Source organism: Oryzias latipes, chromosome 20 (genome assembly GCF_002234675.1).
Source record: "Oryzias latipes chromosome 20, ASM223467v1".
Taxonomy (NCBI): Eukaryota; Metazoa; Chordata; class Actinopteri; order Beloniformes; family Adrianichthyidae; genus Oryzias; species Oryzias latipes.
In genome coordinates, this window is record NC_019878.2 from 16701845 (window position 1) to 16721400 (window position 19556).

General features: G+C 39.2%; 1 protein-coding gene across 9 annotated transcripts in view; it reads right to left on the reverse strand.

The window, feature by feature from the left end:
* Positions 1-19556, reverse strand: part of sulf1 (sulfatase 1) — a 54025-nt gene that overhangs the window by 16764 nt on the left and 17705 nt on the right. For 7 of the 9 annotated variants that reach the window (XM_020712655.2, XM_004081257.4, XM_011488891.3 and 4 more), the window contains exons 2-5: positions 4394-4689; positions 3772-4011; positions 3521-3672; positions 1151-1320 (exon numbers count right to left, since the gene is read on the reverse strand). In XM_020712655.2, the coding sequence (XP_020568314.1) occupies positions 1151-1320; positions 3521-3672; positions 3772-4011; positions 4394-4568 (737 nt within the window). In that variant the 5' untranslated portion in view covers positions 4569-4689. Of the gene's footprint in view, positions 1-1150; positions 1321-3520; positions 3673-3771; positions 4012-4393; positions 4690-5050; positions 5186-17408; positions 17456-19556 lie in introns of those variants that run through there. The other 2 variants (XM_011488892.1, XM_011488893.3) reach the window with 2 other exon arrangements.

Below are 19556 nucleotides of genomic sequence, written 5' to 3' on the forward strand. Positions count from 1 at the left end.
AAGTACAGAAAGAGGAGTAAACACCGTAATAGACATGGAGATAAACAGATGGAGCAGTGAAAGGAAATGGAGGGGAAAGTTAAGTGGGGCAGAAAAGTGAGAGGAGGGCGAAGTGAAGCCCTCAGTGGAACAGGGCACGCTGCACCAAGAGACGTCAGGGCCCCGTGCCAGCAGAACAACCCTCTGGATCGCAGCGCGGCCTCGGCCGAAGACATGAAACCCGTGGGAAGCCCTTGTGGGCTTGGCAAAGATCAACCTAAAAAAGTCAACCCCGGTCTGTTCAGTGCATGCCCCTGCTATTCCAGGATGATAAATCTTTTTGATTTCATGCTTGCCATCTCGTCTGCCTTTGCAGCTTTTCAGCAACATGACATCTCTGAGGACTGAAGGGTGTGTTTACAGTCATTTTGTTAGACAACCCAAATCAAAACTAAATATATAAATAAACTTGAAACTTAAAAATAGAAACCAATTTCTTTTCAAAAGCTCTAAAACAGGGGTCTGCAACTTGAGGCTCCGTAGACATATGTGGCTCTTTTACCCTTCCATTGTGGCTCTTTGGCAAAAGAAAAACAAAAAAGTATTAGAAAGTAACTATAAAGTTAAAAGTATATATTTTTTAAATCAAGTAAAGTAACGGATCACTATTACAAGGCTGTTGGCCACATTTGCCATTATGCGCCAACAATCCATCAGTCTGTGCGGCTTTGTAGTTTAGCAAAGTTGGATTAGAATATTTTGACAGATTTTTGAGCATTTGCCACAGAAAATCAATTATCAGTAAGCTCAACCATAATTCATACCAGTACTTACCAGATTATAAGGTGGACAATCAATTATGAACAAAAGCAAGGATTTTAAGTGCACCTTACGGTTCAAGAAATACAGCAGGGGTCACTTAATTAGCTATGATTTATTTTAGTTGATTCGATTTAAAAAGTTCTGACTGAGATGCCAAAAAAGAGGAACAATAACATAAATGCAAATCAGGGTCTTATTTTTCTAAAGGGTGAAGTAAGTGGCTCCTGTTGGGCTGTGGTCGGGCTGTGGCCGTCAACCCTGACGGCTCTTTAAGTGTTGAATCTTGCTACACCTGCTCTAGAAGAGCTTGAAATATCCAGAATGATACTGTAACTTCAATGTTACTCACATGTGCTGTGAAGCATTTGGAAAGTGCTCGGCATACTGCGGCGCAGAGTCTTCAGGGCCATGAGGAGCAGCATGGCTGATGACCATCATCACAGGCCGGTGAGGGTACATCTTCTTGGACATGCGGAAAAAGCTAATACTGTCGTTGGTAATCAGATCTGTAAAATAATCCTGTAGAAAAGATGAATTACAGTTAGTAGCCATAGCAATCTAAACATCCAGAGATGCTCAAAGCTGAAGTAGGAATGGAGAAGAAATTCCGAACAGCATAGTCTTTGATAAAAGTTGTTTGGAGTCCAGCTGCTGTGACACGCAGCTTTTCCTCATCCACTCATTCAAATAAATTAAGAGGGGCCAGTGGGGATATGAAGTGGGGCCATTGAGTGCACTACAGTACCAATCTGTCAAGTCAACAGCTGGCAGTCGGCCTGCGGGAGTGTGAATGAGCGTGCATGATTGAGTCTGTGTGCATGTGTGTACAGTATTTGGGCTTTTGCCCCATCAGTGAATCCCTGCACTATTAGACGTGACAACACTTGATGGTGAGAGAAGCTTGGCACTTACTTACAGTATGTTGTTTTGACAGCTTCCACCCTTCCCTCTTCTATGAACTATTCACTTTGGTTCTGCCACTTAGCCTCATTTCACCATAACCTGCTTTATTTTTGCGTCTTTCTCTCAGAAAATAAAAAAAAAAATAGGAATACACAACTAAAGACCAACCTCAGAAGACGAACCTCAGGCAGCATTAAAGAAATGAGCTCAAATGATCATGACATCATCAAAAATCTAAAAGTTGTGGAATCATTTTCAACACATGTTCTTGATGAGGCAGAGACATACCTTCCTTTTTTAAATGTTGAGTAGGTTGTACCCCAGACTAAGTTCCGTTTGGTACATTGGCAAACAATAAAAGGAAGGGAGTGGTTGAAAGTGAAAAAAAGGGTGATTTTCCTAAAATGTCAAACTGGGTTTGGCTGATTCATCTCATCTCTTTGGGTTTTTCTTTCAGTAACTTTAATAGTCTTGTAGCAGAACGTTCACATGGAGGCTGATGATTAAGGTGCTGCCAGCTCCTAAAACCTGAGCTGTTGGTGCTAAGAGCTCTGGCAGGTCAAAAGGAAGTGACTGTCATACTTGGCCAAGCCCTATAAAATAGCCATGGAGGAAATGAATATCATTTTTTCCATTGAGCATTCATAGCAGTGTCATCCATATAATGACATTTTTTAGTAAATAGGGGAGTTTTTGAGTTGAACAGTTTCAGGGTTTAAGTTTTTCTACTTTTTTGGACATTCTCTAAACAAAACAGCAACAGACTTTTTAACAACATTTGGACGTGAGAACTAATCAGGAGGTATTAGCACTGATGTCAACATATCACATCTGGCTTGTTAGCTAAGCTGTTTTTATTGCTGTTGTTCTAGTGTCATGGAATTTTAATAAGAAAAATATATGTCCTCACACTAAATCTCTTATATCAGTGTGTTTAACCGAAGCATTACCTTAAATGAACCTATCTTTTAGCACAGAGAAAATCCTCTGCGAGTCAAATGACTGCCTGACCCTCTCTCCGTGATATGATTTTGAAAAAGCTGTGATTCTCTCAGCGATGGCAGGTGATGGGTTTTAGCAGTAAATTGCAAATATTGCCTCCATTTGGTTTCAAACCTCAACCTACTGACTGAGTTCATGTCACATAAACACTTTTGCTTCAGCTTGTGGGTAATTTTACACCTCAGTCCAAGTTGGCAGCTGAATGGCAGGCCAAACATTTGTTTACCCATCTTCGAGCCAACCCTTCCCTATTGATTTGAGGACTGCAAAGCTGGGAAGATGAAGACGTAAAAACAAACTGACAGCTCCTACAAAAACATTTGTGAAAGATTGATGACCGCTGCAGTCCAGAGGAGTAGCAGCCTGTTGTGACAGAGTAACCACAATGTTCATCTCCTGAGACAGACTTGTTCCCCATGAAAATTCCCTCTTTGTTTTATTGGGGTATTACAGTTGTTGGGGGGTAAGGCAGCATGAAACAGATAAATCACGGACAGAAACAACCACACAACTTTACTTATGACAGCTAATTCAGGCTTTCATAAAGACATTTCAGGTTTACTGTCTGAACACTGGTGAAAGGCACGTCATAACAGAAGGATGATGCAGAAAGAAGAGACACCACCTCATCCCAGTTCGTTCCTTCTAATTGTCCTGACAGAGTTCCTGCCAACTGGGATCACAGCACTGGAATAATTGAATTTCTTCCATCCCTATGTTTAAAAGAAAGTGGAACCTGCAATTTGTCCAACAAAGTCTTTATGCTAAGTCATAAAGGTAAAGCAGATAGATGAAAAATCAGGGGAGTACATACCTTGGCATAGTCAGCGCCGTGTTTCTCTTTGTAACCATTTCGGCAGACGGTGTAATTATAGAAGCGGGAGTTTTTGACCAATCCGACCCATTCACGCCACCCAGGAGGGATATAGCTCCCATTGTACTCATTGAGGTATTTGCCAAAGAAAGCTACATAAAAAAAGGGTAACATTTAGTACACAAAGATGCATCATTTCAGATATTTTTAAAGCTAGAGGTTGTAGAGTCTAGTTAGCATTCTTCACCAACCTGTCCTGTAGCCAGTGTTATTAAGGTAGACTGCAAAGGAGCGAGGTTCGTGCTGAGCTTGCCAGGATGGTGAGGAACAGTTCTCATTGTTGGTGTAGGTGTTGTGGTTGTGGACATACTTCCCCGTCAACATGGAAGATCGTGACGGGCAGCACATGGGTGTGGTGACAAAAGCGTTGGTGAAGCTCATGCCGCCATCTTCCATTATCTTGCGAGTTTTATTCATCACCTGTAGTGAACCTGGAAGAAAAAGTACACAAATTACTGCAGTCCAGATCAAATAAAAACAATGACAGATTTTATTCAACAAATGTAGCAATTGTACTCATTTTAAAGTCATATTCAATATAAAATCAACTGCTTTATCTCAGTTTACTCATTTATTTGCTTTTCTTAAACCTGTTTTGTGCGACCCTTTAAAGAAAGGTGCAATAATTCAGCAGCTAAAAGACCAGATGGCCACTTTGTTCTGGTTTTTGGTCTGCTTTTAATATTTAATGTAATGATGGAGACCATATAAATCTTGGTTCTAAATTGCAAACAGGCAGAATAAAAATGAGTGAAGGAGGTAAAAGTGTGTGAAAGACTACATAAATAAGAAAATAAAATATGCCACCCTCACCCAGCTCAACGTCTTGGTCGTCAGTCATGATGAGGATGATGTTTGGTCGGATGTTTCTGCGGTCTCTCTGGATGCGACCCCTGAGCCCCTGAGCTCTGGTGGTGGTGAAAGCCCAGCTGCCTGGAGTCCAATCCAGACACAACAGAGTCAACCAGGACAGCCACTGAATCAGCATGGTGTCCAATGCAACAGACCCCACGATGGGCTGGTGGGAGGATTTATGGGGAGGTGGAAGGGAGTAGAGAAGCAGTCAGGTCACTGCCTCACAGCCCTGCAGCTCTCACAGCCTTGGGGGACTAAGAGGAGAAAAGAGGAGAAATCATATTAAGTATTTATGAAGAAAAAATACAATAAATGTCATCAATAAAGAAGGAAAACTTATGTTTTGTATCCAAATGCATTTTTTTTGATACAGAACATCAATATAAATAAACCTAAAAATAACATAGTTGTATTTATAACAACATAGAAAATTCATCATAATCCAACAATAAATACATCTCAAAGAACAGCACCCCCCCCACCCAATAATTGCTAAATTTCTAGCATCTAAATGATTTCATTAAAAAAAAAGGATTAACATCCAATAGATCTGCACCACATCAACTTGGTAAAACAACTGCACTTCAGCTGTGAAGGTCTGCACATGGAGCTCACCTCAGAAAATCCCATAAGTTTTTATGTTTCTTGGTGTTTTCCTACAACATTCTTGAACTTTGTCTGGTGTTCGTCACCCCTCGTCTTCTTCGAACACACTCACACATGGAAGCTCTCCATCTCTACTGCAGAGCTGTTGTTCTGTTAACTGTGCTGGGACCGCACCATTGGCTGTCCTCTCCCAAACACCCACAGATCTTTTTTCTGCAAGAGCCAATCCAGTCCCACCTTCCACCTGCCACTCAAAAGTTAGCCCCCCTTTCCCGGTGAGTCGGTGACAAAGTGCTGGTGGGGGGAGGGAGAGCAGGGACTGGAGGCAAAGAGAGGGTTCCGCTACATTAACTCCAACCCTATTGTCGCCAATCACTGATGACCACTGAGTCACCACGATTCTTCTAAACCCTAGTCATGCTCTACTTACAGAATTGCATATATTCTAAATGAAACAATTAAAAAGTATGTTGCAGCAAACTTCCGCTTGGATAGACCTTAAACAGTTTGGTCCCCACAATTGAAAATGATAAACAATCTGTTAGTTATAAATGTGGTTCAGTAAAGAGCAGAGAGCTTATATCACAAGAAATGCAAAGATTAAATCAATTAGTGGGTAATAAAATTAAAATAAAAAACTAAATCTAAAAACTGGCGTGTGGCTGTGAAATGAACCATGAATTAAATAATAAATATTCCATCACTGCTCAACAAAAAGGGCCTTATGGGCAGCAGCCCCACTGAGTGGCCCCATACTGCTCTCCATTCTGAGTTAATGGCCTGAAAACAAATGGCAGGTCTGCAACACCTGGACCTCGCCAGAGCCCAGCAAGTGAAACTGCCCTGACCAACATTTCTGTGAAGGACCATCAAATTCATGAAATTATCTTTCAAATTACATAACAAATGGTCCTTAATTATGCGCCCTATGTGGATCCAAGGAGAAGTCACCAAAAAAGAGCTTGAACTGTTGTCTTTATTGAAGCAACCCAGGCTTTCTTTAAAACCTGAATTGACTGACATTTTCCAATGCAAAACAATTACCGGTAATCATCTTTTGTCCCACTACTTCCTGTTGAAAGTACTTCCAAAATAATTGCTGTAGATACAGCTATAGTCTTGGGCCAAAACATCAGCCTAACCTTTAGATTAGTGAAGAAAATTCAACCAAAATTTTATTTCTACAGTACAAGTTGAGTTATGGCAACTGGACCACTGCGATCATCTTTTGATCTGTTGTAAAAGCGTTCCTAGTGGTCTTTTAATTGTGATTATTATGTTTTTAGCCAAAATCAAAAAAACCTGTCATTTTCTAAGAATCTTCTAATTCTAAGACAGGACTTCATCAGAACTTCACCTTTGAGTTGTGAGTGAGACTGTTGGTGTTGAGTAAGCCGACCATCACTCCCACCATCCCTTTGTTTACACGCTTTCCTTACAGCTCCTCACAACCTGCAATCTAATGTTAGCGGTGCAACAAAAATGGCGAGCAAAATCAGAGCTATTCAACCGTACACTTTTGAGCCAGATGCCAGCTCAGACGAGGAAAACAAAGATGTACAAGGATCTGTCTGTCTACCAGTGGATGCATCGGAATAGTGCAGAGCAGGGATTGGTACGTGATAACTACAAGCCTTTTTAAAACAGCATTTTCTCATCTGTTCCTGATTCACCATGATTTAAATAAATAAATACTAAGAAACACAGTTTTAATCTTAATTTTCTTTATACATGTCCTCCAACATGAGAAAAATGCAACAAGAACACAATTTTTATTGGAGTGGATCTTCCTCCTTGAAACGTTTCAACACTCGTCAACTCATTGCCCGGCTATCTGATATAGCCACTGATTGACAAAGTACAGTTGAGATGAATGGCGAAATGTTTCAGGGAAGAAGGTTTTAAGTCCAGTTGCCCTGACTCATCTTCAAGATACAGTACAAGGAGGCAGAATCAAGACTTTTCCTGATACTGAGCACCACCACACAACCATCCAGCCCACCACACAAAAACCATTCCACCAGCCAGTTCAGCATATCAAATTGTGCATTAATGTCTATGCACAAAATGTGTTTTGCAGCACAAACAGATGGATCTCCACACAACTTAACTTAAAAAATTAAAAACCTGTTCTTTTTTATTGAAATAAATGTCAGGCATAAATTTGAGGTACGATCTACTTCTCCCTCAGTGAGACGTTTGACAACAATTTAAATTACAGGCGGATCCCTGAGGACTGTCTGGTGTTTCAGACGAGAAGTTTCTTTACAAGCCAGTCAGCCTAGTCATCGTGACAACTCTGTGCAAACATTGGCTCAGTTTGGACAAACAGCCCTCCAGCGCAGGGTGGTGTGGTAGAGCACAGAATTTGCAGTGAATTCTACACACACACAGACAACACAAACTACTCTACAAGCATACGCACACAGAAAATCATAAAATACTCACACAAGCCTCCACTCCTACAAAATACAAAAACCTCCTGCTGTGTGGCTCAGAGTCCTCCTACATATACAAAGGTTCCCAGAAAAAACTTACACAACCCATAATCTAGACAAAACGTGGTGTTCCTTTTTCTGTGAAGTAGGGGAGACAGGAATAGATGTGAGCCAGTTGGCCAGTTTGTGTAATGTTAGCACCCAGCACAAATTCGGCCTTACATGCCAGTGATTCAAAACATCGGCCCCTTCTAGAGGCACAGAGAAAACAGACAGGAAGGCCTCATGTGGTGTCTCCAAATCTTGTGGTAAAAATGTGGTTAGCAAGAGCGTAATCAATACTTATTCTTTTCCAACAAGTCAGAATGCTGCAACAAATAAATTCAAATTCAACTTTATTTATATAGCGCTTTTCATGCTTCATAGCATCTCAAAGTGCTTACCAAAGGATATATATATATATATATATATATATATATATATATATATATATATATATATATATATATATTTTATATAGCGCTTTTCATGCTTCATAGCATCTCAAAGTGCTTACCAAAGGATATATATATATATATATATATATATATATATATATATATATATATATATATATATATATATATATATATATATATATATATATATATATATATATATATATATATCCTTTGGTAAGCACTTTGAGATGCTATGAAGCATGAAAAGCGCTATATAATATATATATTATATATATTATATATATATATATATATATATATATATATATATATATATATATATATATATATAAAATATATTTATAAATAAGGTCCCACAGTCCACAAATATAAGGACAAATGGCAACTCCAATTCATTTTCCCCACTGGGTTATAAGGACTCCGGAAAAACTGATTTCTCTGTATTTTATTATTTTAAAAATATTCATTAAGTATATTTAAATGGTCTAAAAAAAATACAGGTCACACATCTAGAGCCTGATTTCATTCTGTTGATGTAATGCAACATTTTAAGAAAAAAACTAAATATCTAACATGTCGATTGTTAGAAGACAAAGTGCTGTGAAAAAGTTTGTTTGGTTTTGAAAAAAACAGTTTTGACATAAAAATTAAAACTAAACAGAAGTTGAATTTTCATTCATAAAACATTCAATTCTTACAAAAAGAAATCATTTTTGGGTTAAAAAAAACAACAGCAAAGAACTACTTGTGATAAAGATAATTGCTTTTGAAACCTGCTCTCATGAAAAAAGGAAAAAGAAATGTTTCAAAGGTTAGAGCAAATTTTTTGGTTTTCTTGTTCTTCTTCCCTTAGAGCATGTGTCAAACTCAAGGCCCGCAGGCCAAATGTGGCCCACCATGTCATTTTATGCGAGAGCATAAAAGTTTATAATTCCTTAAAAAAAAATGTTTTTTTTGTTGATTACATATTATAACATATTATTTATGTCTAGCTGCTGTTGTAATTATTCAATTTTTGCAGGTTTTTTTTTGTGTATGCAGAGAAATTGTTGTCATCAAACCATCAGTTGTTGTTCAAAAATGTTACACTTGTAATACATGTTCATTCTAGCTCAGTTTTATGTTCTTCTTCTTTATTCACTTGGACAGCTTGATCCTTCATTAATGGAGTTATGTGAATTTTAATAAGCGGACAAAATTTAAAATAAAAGGATTTATGCTAGAATAACAAGCAAACATGTTTTCTATGCAACTGTAATTGTAATCACTTTAAAAAGTTGTGATAAATAAATAATGAGTCATTTAACATCAAGGAGTAGTTACGTTTTTTTTCATTACATTTAGTTACATGTATAAGTTATATCTGGCCCTTTGAGGAACAACCACTATGATGATGTGCCCCTTGGTGAAAATGAGTTTGACACCCCCAGCTGTAGAGTTTTCATGTCTTCAATAAATTCATATCAGAATGGCAAGAAGTGCTTGGTTGCACTTGTGAGATTTAGTTCTTTAACCACCACAATAGAGGTAGAACAGGGAAATATTCTGTGAAAACATCAATTTTGAATTTTTGGTTTGATTAAGTCACATACAATCAGAATTAGAAAAATCTGGTATAAGCTCTTACATTATTGAATCTGGAGTCTATCTGTAGAGAGCTGGAGGGTGGTGCAGTGGCTAGCACTCTCATCTCACATGTTTGAATCCCAGCTAAGACCTTTCTGTATGGATTTTGCATGTTCTCCTCGTGCATGTGTGGGTATTCTTCAGGCATGCCGGCTGCCTCCCACAGTCCAAAAACATGTCAGTTGGTGTTTCTAAATTGCCCCTTGGTGTGCATGCGAGTGTGAGTATGTGGCCCTGCGACAGACTGGCGAGCTGTTTAAGGTGCACCTCGCCATTGCTCAAAAGTAGCTGCTTTGGCTCCAGCAACCCTGTGACCCTGAAAGGGATTGAGCGAGTTCTGAAGATGGAGTCTTTACTGCAAAATCAGTCTTTGTCTGGAAAAAAAATATTTTTTTATTTTGGATGACCCAACAAAAATAATTGGAGAATTTACAAATTCTTCCAAATGCATTACAACCTAAAAAAGGACTAGCTTATAGTAAACTTACATTAAAAACCTACTGCCAATTAGTAAAAATATATGAACTTTGAGTATAAGCATAATTCCTGTGTAGATCATAATTCATATACAAGTGTTGGGTAGTGATTTATAGTCAATGATTGTGTCTTAGTTTTAGCCAAACACACATGGGCACAACCTAATATCTGGTTTAAAAGTAACGAGGTTGTCATTAATCAACACTCTGTTTCTTGTCACGAGCTTGCAACAATCCCAGGTATTTACTGGCTGCTACACTGATCAGAATTGATAGACACAACAACCCCATGGGCACATAGTCAAAGCTAAAAGAGCAGACGCACGGTCCCATTTTCTCTTAAACGTACGCAACTCACATGGAGAGTCTGACGTTAACTGAATAACTCAAAGTTCAAAGAAAAACAACCTTGTAAGTGTGTCTCACAGTTAAGGTTGACTTCTGCCATCCAGTCAAAAACAATAAACTCCTCTAAAAGCCCCGGAAAGTCATGCTTATAAGAAAATGTGGTCGGCCACAGCCTGCAGTTTACAGCGTAATGTCATTCCTTCATCCTGTTGTAGCTTAAAAGGCTTGTTTATGTGTTCAGTACTAACAGGCACTTCAAACAATGTAAATACCCTGAATATGAGTGAATTATGTAAAATCTGAAAGTAATTATACATTTGGCTCCTGAACGGCTTTTCTGATATTGCCACGCCTCTAACTTTACGTAGGATTTAGAGTTTTTAACACTTGTTGGTAACTTCAGGAATCCCTTGAGAGAAAACAGAACGTTTGTCATTTTTATGAAGTCTTCATTATGAATGAGAGGTTTATTTATATCATCCAAGAGGATATAAATTTAAGCAGGCGGTCTATACATCAGAGGAACAGACAAGAGGTCTGTTTGCCTGGACAAAGCCAGAGTACTAGGGAGAACATTGTTCCTTCTTCCTCATTGTTTAGGAGGATTAGCACTAATGACCCTTTAAATGAGCCCATACTGTATTCATCATGGGTAAGCGGTGGGAAAGATATTGGGAAGAGAAGAAAATGCCAAGGAGTTCAAAGGGCTGAAACAAAAAGGCCACTATGAAGATTTCTGAGACACATCTGCCAGATACAAAAAAAGAGATGTGCAATTTTCAGATTATTGGCCAGGGGCTTTTACTACATCTCAACACCCTAACTAAACTGTACTTTCATGATGGCAAAGTTTGCTCCTTCTATGCTTGCTCACATTGCAAGTAGACATGCAGCATTGCTTAGTAATTTGGTACGGGCATGCACACAGCTGTGCTTTGTGTGCGGAGAGGCACAACATAATGGAGCTGTTGCTCGTGTAACCACACAGGGCAGCAGCTCAGGGCTGGTTGGCAGTTGTGCCCTCTAGCTAAAGCCTCAAACCACACACTCAGCTGTGCCCTGACCCTCTTCCAACCCAAGTGGTGATATGGCTTTGATGGTGGCTTGTTGAAGCTAACCTCAGCAACCTGATGCTACCGACATACAGGAGGTAAAAAGGCAAAAAGAGGAGTAGAAGAAACGAGTGGAGGGTGTTCAAAACAGAGGTCAAAAAACATCACAAGCCTTGTAAAGGTGCGGCTGTTTTTGCTCTGTTTTTTCATTTTTATTTTAGAAATAGACTCCATCTGGATTTGGTCTCGTTCAATCAGCAGTGACAGCTCGTACATTTATCAGCTGCCAGTAAAAAGAGGCAAAAGAAATATAAAAGATAGGAAACCCAATGACTACTATTAATTCATACAGCCTATAAAGAAGTATGTTTGTCCAAGGAACTGAGTTTTAGCTCCACTTAACAAGGAGAGCTTAGAGGTGAAGGGGTTCAAGATCCCAAAACAAGATGCAGGTAAAACCTAATCCAGATGCTCCTCTAAAGTAAATCACTCGTTCATAAAAGGACTTGCTGTTAAGTACAATGAGTGTTTGAAAGCGCTCCCAATCCCAATTTATTCTCTTCCAAGTTCACCTCTGCTGCATCAGGAGAGGATTTAGGCCTAATGGCATAGTTTGAATTCTGCAGGTTTTTCTGTGTCTAAAAGCTGAGCAACTGGTAACAGTGTAAGTAATTAGACCTGTCATAAGGCAAACAGGAAACCTTTATGAAAGGGGCAACCACAGAGCTTCAGGATTCTTGAAGAAATCCCAAATCAGAGCAAAATAGGTTATTTCTTTAATTTTTAGTCAGTTTTTTTGCCTTCTTCAGCTAACGTTCTCCTTCTCACAGAACAAAACCAATAATAAATGTGTACATTAAGATTTGCCTGAAACATTCTGCAGAGATCTATGGCAGGACCCAGGGCAGCACGTTCCTCCCCCTAAGACCTGTCTGTTAGCCCCACAAACTGACCTGAAGTAAAGCCTTGTCTGCTCTCACTTGGCAGTGGGTAGGTATTGGGAAAAAGCTCAAACTTTGCTCTTCTCAGAGTCTTGCTTCCACTGATTTGTTTGATCTAATAGGTTTAGGCTTTTTGATGAGATTCCAGTGCGAAAAATAAGCAGAAGATGGACCACTAACTCTTTGTTCCCACATTTTTATGGCTTCACTGAATTTCCTTTTGTTATGCACACCCTGACCAATGTTAAAACTTTTAGGCTATCAATTAACAGGAGGCTGTGGGGTTCAGAACTGGAAAATATGAATGGCCTCAACTCAGTGGAATGTTAACATAAAGTGAGTGCATTTAAAGCCATTAGCAAGAGTCCTCATGTTTCTCTCAGACTTGGTAAGATTCCCTTTGTAGTGCCAAAGCTGCCAGGCTACCCCATCAATATTATGATTTCAACTCTGAGCATAATTAAATGAATCCAAGGTTAGAGTAAGTGGGACTCTGAGGCCAACAAGAAGTCTGTAGCGACTATTTAACTAATTTGTGCATTAAAGAAAAAACAAAAACAAAGAAAAGAGCCTATTTGAAGAATGAAACAAGCATATTTATTTTTGCAAGGGTGTGCCTGAAGCTGGTGTTCATTTTAAAATTAGTATGGTCTTTGTTCGGTTCAGTCCAAACAGAGTCATGTTCTTTTAACAAACTGGACTTGGTGTCATTAAAGAGACCGAAATCCTCCACTCTAGGTCCACATGTTGTGCTGTGTTTAACGTTGGGAAGTATGACAAATGATGGTTAAAGGTAAGAGCAAGAAGTGTTCCGGCAAAGTGCCACTCAAAAATCTGACGTTGACATCACCGAAGTGATGCACCTGAGAAGCTTGCTGTCTAAGGGAAGTTCCATGTGAGTGGAAAAGCAAATTTACCATTTAAGAGGGTGATGAAAATGATATGTGATAAGAGTGGGAGGAGAGTAGAAGAAAATTACATGAAATTATAAGCAACAAAAGAGTGCTTCCTTTTTACTTATATTTGACAGCGTGGATGAAACCGTTAATGAGACAAAAACTGGCATGAAAAAAAAATACAATGGGTTAAAATTCTTTATTCGTCTTTTCTGCAAAAACCAGAGTTTTATCAAAAAGCCTAGCCAACCATAACAGGTCCACAGAATAAGAGAGTTGGAGGTGCTAGTGGCTCACGGGTGGCTTTTTTGTCTCTTTGACGCGTCAAATATACCCCAGACAAATCACTCCCTTTACCACAAAAGAAAGCCATGGCAAATTGCTTCAACGGGTTTCCACTGAGGTAATTGCCAAGAATAAAGAGACCGACTTCTTTTCCATGAAATCATTAATCTGGTGGCATAGAGAGAGTTCAGCAGAGCCAGCTGACAGTCTGATGGATGAATTTTGATCACAGACTAACATTAGCAGTACAACTTACAATTGTTTAAAATGTATATTAATGGATAAAAATACAATATTAACGTTAAACAAAACCACTAAACAACTAAGAATACATGATATCTCTTCAGATAAAGCAGATATATATGTCCAAAAAAACATTTAATGAGCAAATATAATGAGAAACCTTGGCTTGGTGGATGAGGACTGAAGACTGCTACATCTTTGGGATGAAAAGGACTATTTTCTATAATTGTCCCGTGCAGATATTTATCAGATTTTATTTTCCTACAAATAGTAGACTTTAAACCATGTATGTTCTGCTCTCTGCTTTTATCTTTCTGATCTGCGCGCATTTGGAGCAAAACCGCTTCCAAAACACCTTCCCCTGTATACCTGCATAAGAATGACTACATATTTATATTCACATCCTACCTAATGTAAACATTTTCCATGATTTGCAGGTCTTCCAATGCCACAGGTCATCTTTTTCTACTCAATAGAACTACTAGAAAATAGAACTTTCTACTCATGTTCTCCTTTTGTCTCTCCTTTACCCTCTGCCTTTAATTTGGTGGATGCTGCCACCTGTTTTCACTCGTTAAGTAATAGTCAGGTAAAAGCAAACCAGGATCCTAGCTTTTAAATAGACCAGGATTCACTTGCTTGGTCTGCACTAGAGTTCAGAAGAGCTTCAAAGACACTTCATATAGATTAACTAGAGCTACGTAAACTCATGTTGGCAGCTGATAATTAAAGTAATAAAAGAACTGTTGACTGTTACACTTTTTCAAGCTACTAACTGAAGGTATCCTTGCCTAATACACCTATTATTTTGGATTGGGGGGGTTAAACCTCCAAAAGGTTCAGTTTCTGCAGCTCACCGCTCCCTCTGGGGATGGGTCAAATGCAGAGAACATGTTTTACACACCCAGGTGTGTGACAATGATGATACTTTGCATATGGTCAGACAAAATGATTGTCATAAAACTAGATACAAAAAAATAAAAATAAACTTTCCATAATAAAATAAGCAAAGTGCACGTCAGTTCTGAATATTGAAAATGACATGCATTATTTTCCAAAGTTGTTCAGCTAACACCCTGTATGAGCTGCGCTGCTGCTGACACATGAAACTGAACCCGTCTAAAATGTGGAGCATGTGTGGCCATATTCCCTGAGACCCGTAGACAGACACGGACCCTGGGAACTAAGCTGCATGACCCTGGATGCCATAAACAAACTTCTGCATGACATCTAAACATGACACCACTCATAAAAATGTATATACGTCTGAATGCACCTGTGCCTACTTGGCACTCTCAGCCCCCCGCCCTCTTGCCTGTGGTCACATATGTATTGATAGCATTGGATATCCTTTACATGGTGCAGGAGTCACTCAAGCAGCTAAAAAGAAAATCAGTAAGTCTTAAGCACAGACACATAACCTGTAATTTGTACATGGAGGATCTCTTCTTTCCATCGCCCCTGGCTTTGTGTGTGGCAAAGCATGCAGTTATGTAATTTGTAATTCAATTAACTCCATCCGTGTTTCATATTTTCATGCAGCGTCAAACGTTCAGAACACAATGTTTGTGCACAGTTTAATTCGTTTAAATGGAAAAACAACCGCTGGCCTGGATCTGAGCTAAAATTAAAGTAACAAAGCAAATGCATCATCCCATTGAGTTCCTCAGACGTTAAACAAACTTGGATTAAGCAGCTGAGGACAGTTTGAGAAGAGCAAATTGAAGAAAGGGCTTGACCTTCTTTCTAAAAACAAAAATGCCGCTTTGAAGATAAAGCTGTTCTCCTTCCATGTGGTCACTTTAGGCTGATCAAGTGAGGACAAACTTGACTCGAGGTCACCAGAAGCACACAACAAAGTCCACACTCATGAGTGGTTGAGAATGTACATGCATTTAGGAACGCACAGGCACATGAGAGGACTGCAAGAAAAGTCTATATGTGTACGAGCGCTTCAGGGGAAAAGAAATGAAAGGGAGCAAAAGAGCTGAAACAAATGCATGCTGGCTTCTATTAGCTAAGCCACGGAGCGAAATGGAGGGGTGAGGAAATCATCCCTCCTACCTACTTCCTGCCAACACCAGAATCCCCATCCATTCTGGTCCTTCATACACTATTATCTCTGTTCTGGAAAGGCGGTGGATGAAAGGGACAACCCCCCAGTGATGGCACTTCTTGCTTCAAACTTGAATCAACGCATTCTGACTGCTGCGTAATTGTACGTGATACAGCCCAGTTGCTTTCTCTTTCAAATATAAAACAGATTGCCTCTCCGTGGGGAGGGGATTACTGGACAAGAGACACGACAAAGCGGGCACAGTCCAGCCCCCCGGGAGGTATGGGACAGAGGAACGAAGCTCGTGGAAGGGGCCAGCATGACTGGTTTCTCCCCGTTTGCCTTTCCCCACATCTAAAGAAGATAAGTTTGTATGCATGTGTTTCAGGATACAGGAAAAGATAAATTTCCAATGAACAGAAGAGTCAAATAACAGCTGAACTGAGACCCATACTTCCAAAGAGACCATAGTTTGCTTGTTTGTGCTCAGGTGAGCCTTCACTTGCAGATTTTACAAGGAAACAAACTTTAATGAGGATCCAAATGTGCCATTGGTTTCTTCATCTCTTCATCACACCTTCATATCTCCCTCTGTCTGTTGGCCTTTTTTTTCTCCTCCTCTTGTTCCTCTTGACCCGGCTTTCTTCTTCCTCTACTTAAGCCTACTCTGCTTCTGTGGGGCTAAGTGGGACATTTGAACAAAAGCTATTCTGGACATCAAAGATAAAGGCTCATTTTTCCACCCAGTAAACCTTAAAAAAGATGAATGTTTAAAATGTTTAAAATCTGCACCCACAAAGAGTTGTATTGAGAGCCGAGCCTTAAATCTGTTTTTGCGCAAAAAATTGGCAAGAAAAATATTTAAAACCTATAAAGTAGTGAGCATATGTTTTTTCTGCTCGTTTGGGTTTGCTAAGAGTCAGGGTTGCAGAATAAAAAAATTTCCCTTCAGTGATGACTTACATAGTGTTTTTCACACCCCAAGCTCTCTCACTTCAAGCTGAGTAAACCTGTTGGATCTATTATGAACTCCCAAACCTGAAGATAAACCCATGTACTGCGTCTTCCTTTCATTGAATTTCCTTATAAATTTGAGAACTATTTGTCTTTAACTGCTGTTGAGCATGAGTGCATGAAGACTAATTGGAAAAGTCAGATCAGCAAGGTGAAGAAGGGGATTGAGAAACTGACTCATCTGAATACATTTTTTTCTTCAGGTCATTTTGTAATGATGGGATGGGGAAATCGACTCCACAGCCATCCATTTAGGTTAGAACGATGAAGACTATCATTACACAAAAGTGATATAAAGATGCCACAGGACAGGGTGGTTTAGAAAATCTGTTCTCAGCTGTCAGGAGACCACACAAAAACTCCCAACTGCTTAGCAACTTCTCGTTTGTTTGTTTTTTCCAGAGGCAAATATGCGAAACGTACCAAATGACCGACGAAAGAATGCTTGTTAATCACCATCTGTTGTTTAACAGTGATCAAACTGAGAATGTTGCATAAAATACAAATCTAATGAATATGTTTAAGTCTTACAGTGGAACGGACAGCCATCTGTCTGTTTGGCAGCATCCGAAAGTAATCTGTAAGATGAAAAGGTAAACTTAAGTCAGGTTTGAACCTAAACCCTAAGTAAAAAGTTACATTTTTAGGACATATATTTTTTATTAAACCCATAAAACTTTCTGCCTTGCACAGAAAAGATAAAAAATAAAAACCTTTATAGAAAAGGACTTTTATTGATCCTACAACAACATAATCCATCACAGCAGATCATGTATGTAGAAGTGGAAGGTCTTTTAAAACAGATGTTTCATCAACAACGAATCAACTGCAGTCAATTTGCTTCCATAAAACATTTTACAAATCAAACTTTTATAACTTCATGATGAGCTTCCTCATGTCAGCATTCAAATAATCTCAACTTCAATCATAATTATTAGAGTTCTAATATATTTTAGCCAGAAAAAATGAACAAAAACAGGCAAGAAACAAAGAACAATAAGTAGTCAATTTTTTCCTTATTCTTGTGAAACCAAATCTCTTTGACTGTGCCTCATAGATTTGAATGTTAAGTTTCTGATTTACTCTGGCTGCCACTGAAATGATTTAAAACACATTGTTGGTGGGGTTTGTGTAAACACACGACAAAAACAAACACTAATGGACTTCTCCTCACTCAGGATCCTTAACAGAAAAACAGATTACCCACATCTTACCTTCGCACACAGAAAGAACACTAAAATGGACTTAGATGATGACAAATTGCTCCTGGAATAATGTTGGTCTCAGCAAGTGCCAGTCTCCTAAAATCTAATTATCTCCAGCAGCTGCTCTTGTTTGTTGCACAGTGGAGCTAAAACTTGTTAAAGGTTCTTTAATCTCATTGAGCTGGCAGAACGCAGGAGGTTTTAAAACATCTCCAAGCTGCTTTTTGCTTTACCCTGTCTTGGGCTGTCAGAAATAGAATTAAAAAAAAAAGTAAGTTCACTTGAGCAACGTGGATTATGTAGATCAGCTTTAGGTCTGCTGTCAAGGTTGTCTGTGATTCATCTGACAAAGGCAAACAGTGCTCAAGTATTGGCATGTCTGCCCAGCTGATACAAGCAAGGGTTTTTATAACTGTAACTTAATTCCTATGGTGAGCCAATCTAGGTCAGAAAGATAAACTAGGTTTTTTGTGGATCTGTAAAAAAACGCTTGAACTTAAAATGTGTGAAATATACTAAGATGTTATACTGATTTAGAGAGAAAATGTGCCAAACCGGACGAGCAGGAAGACAAAAAGAATGCTAGGTTCTCCAGCGATTTTCAGAACTCTTATTTTGAACAGATCTACCACCGTTAATGCAGTGAGCATCACAAGCCATACATGGTAATGGCAAATATGTGAAGAAATAAGCAGGAATGCGAAGCAACTTCTGGTTTGCCAATGCAAACACAGATTCACACAACAGCAGCTTTGACCAATACAAACTCCTCTCCTGTCAGCCTGACTGCTGTCCACACCGCCTTTCACAGCTGCACAATCTCCATTTACAAGTGTCTCATACACATGCACTGTGCCCAGAGCTGGGTGTAAATACTATACATCATATTCCCACTTCACTGGCAAGCTTCCCTTCTCACTTGACTTGACTTAAATAGCTGAAGTGAGGTGTACATTCCCCCAGTCTGTGCCTCTGCGCTGAGCTTTGACAGTTAGTCCGCAAAAAGCTCTTCAGCAGCTCATCCATTTAGTGTTTGCTGACACGATCTGCCAGAAGCACACTCTGGATAAGATTTATTTAAAAATGTATCAAGGCTAAAGTGAAGAAATTGTAAATATTGCACCGAGTTTGTGGAATGAAAAAAAAAGGAGGAACTCCACTCAAACAGCAAAGATCCTTGGAGAAAATGTTTTTTCAAAACAGCATATCAAAGAATTTGAGGTAAAAGTTCAAAATCTGCCAGAGCAGCAGTTCATGGTAAATTATTAAAACGGAAAAATTAACAGGTGAATTGTGCTGGTTTGACATTAATGGAATGTGCTGCCTTCTAATCCCTTGAGCAAAGGAATTTGCAATGGAGGGAATTCCTGTCATTCAGAGGCAAAACTATGAAATCCTGCACACACAGAGCCACTGTACAGTGCGTACAGAGCAGCAGCATAAGCAGCGCAGCTCTTCACCACTGCAAATCCCT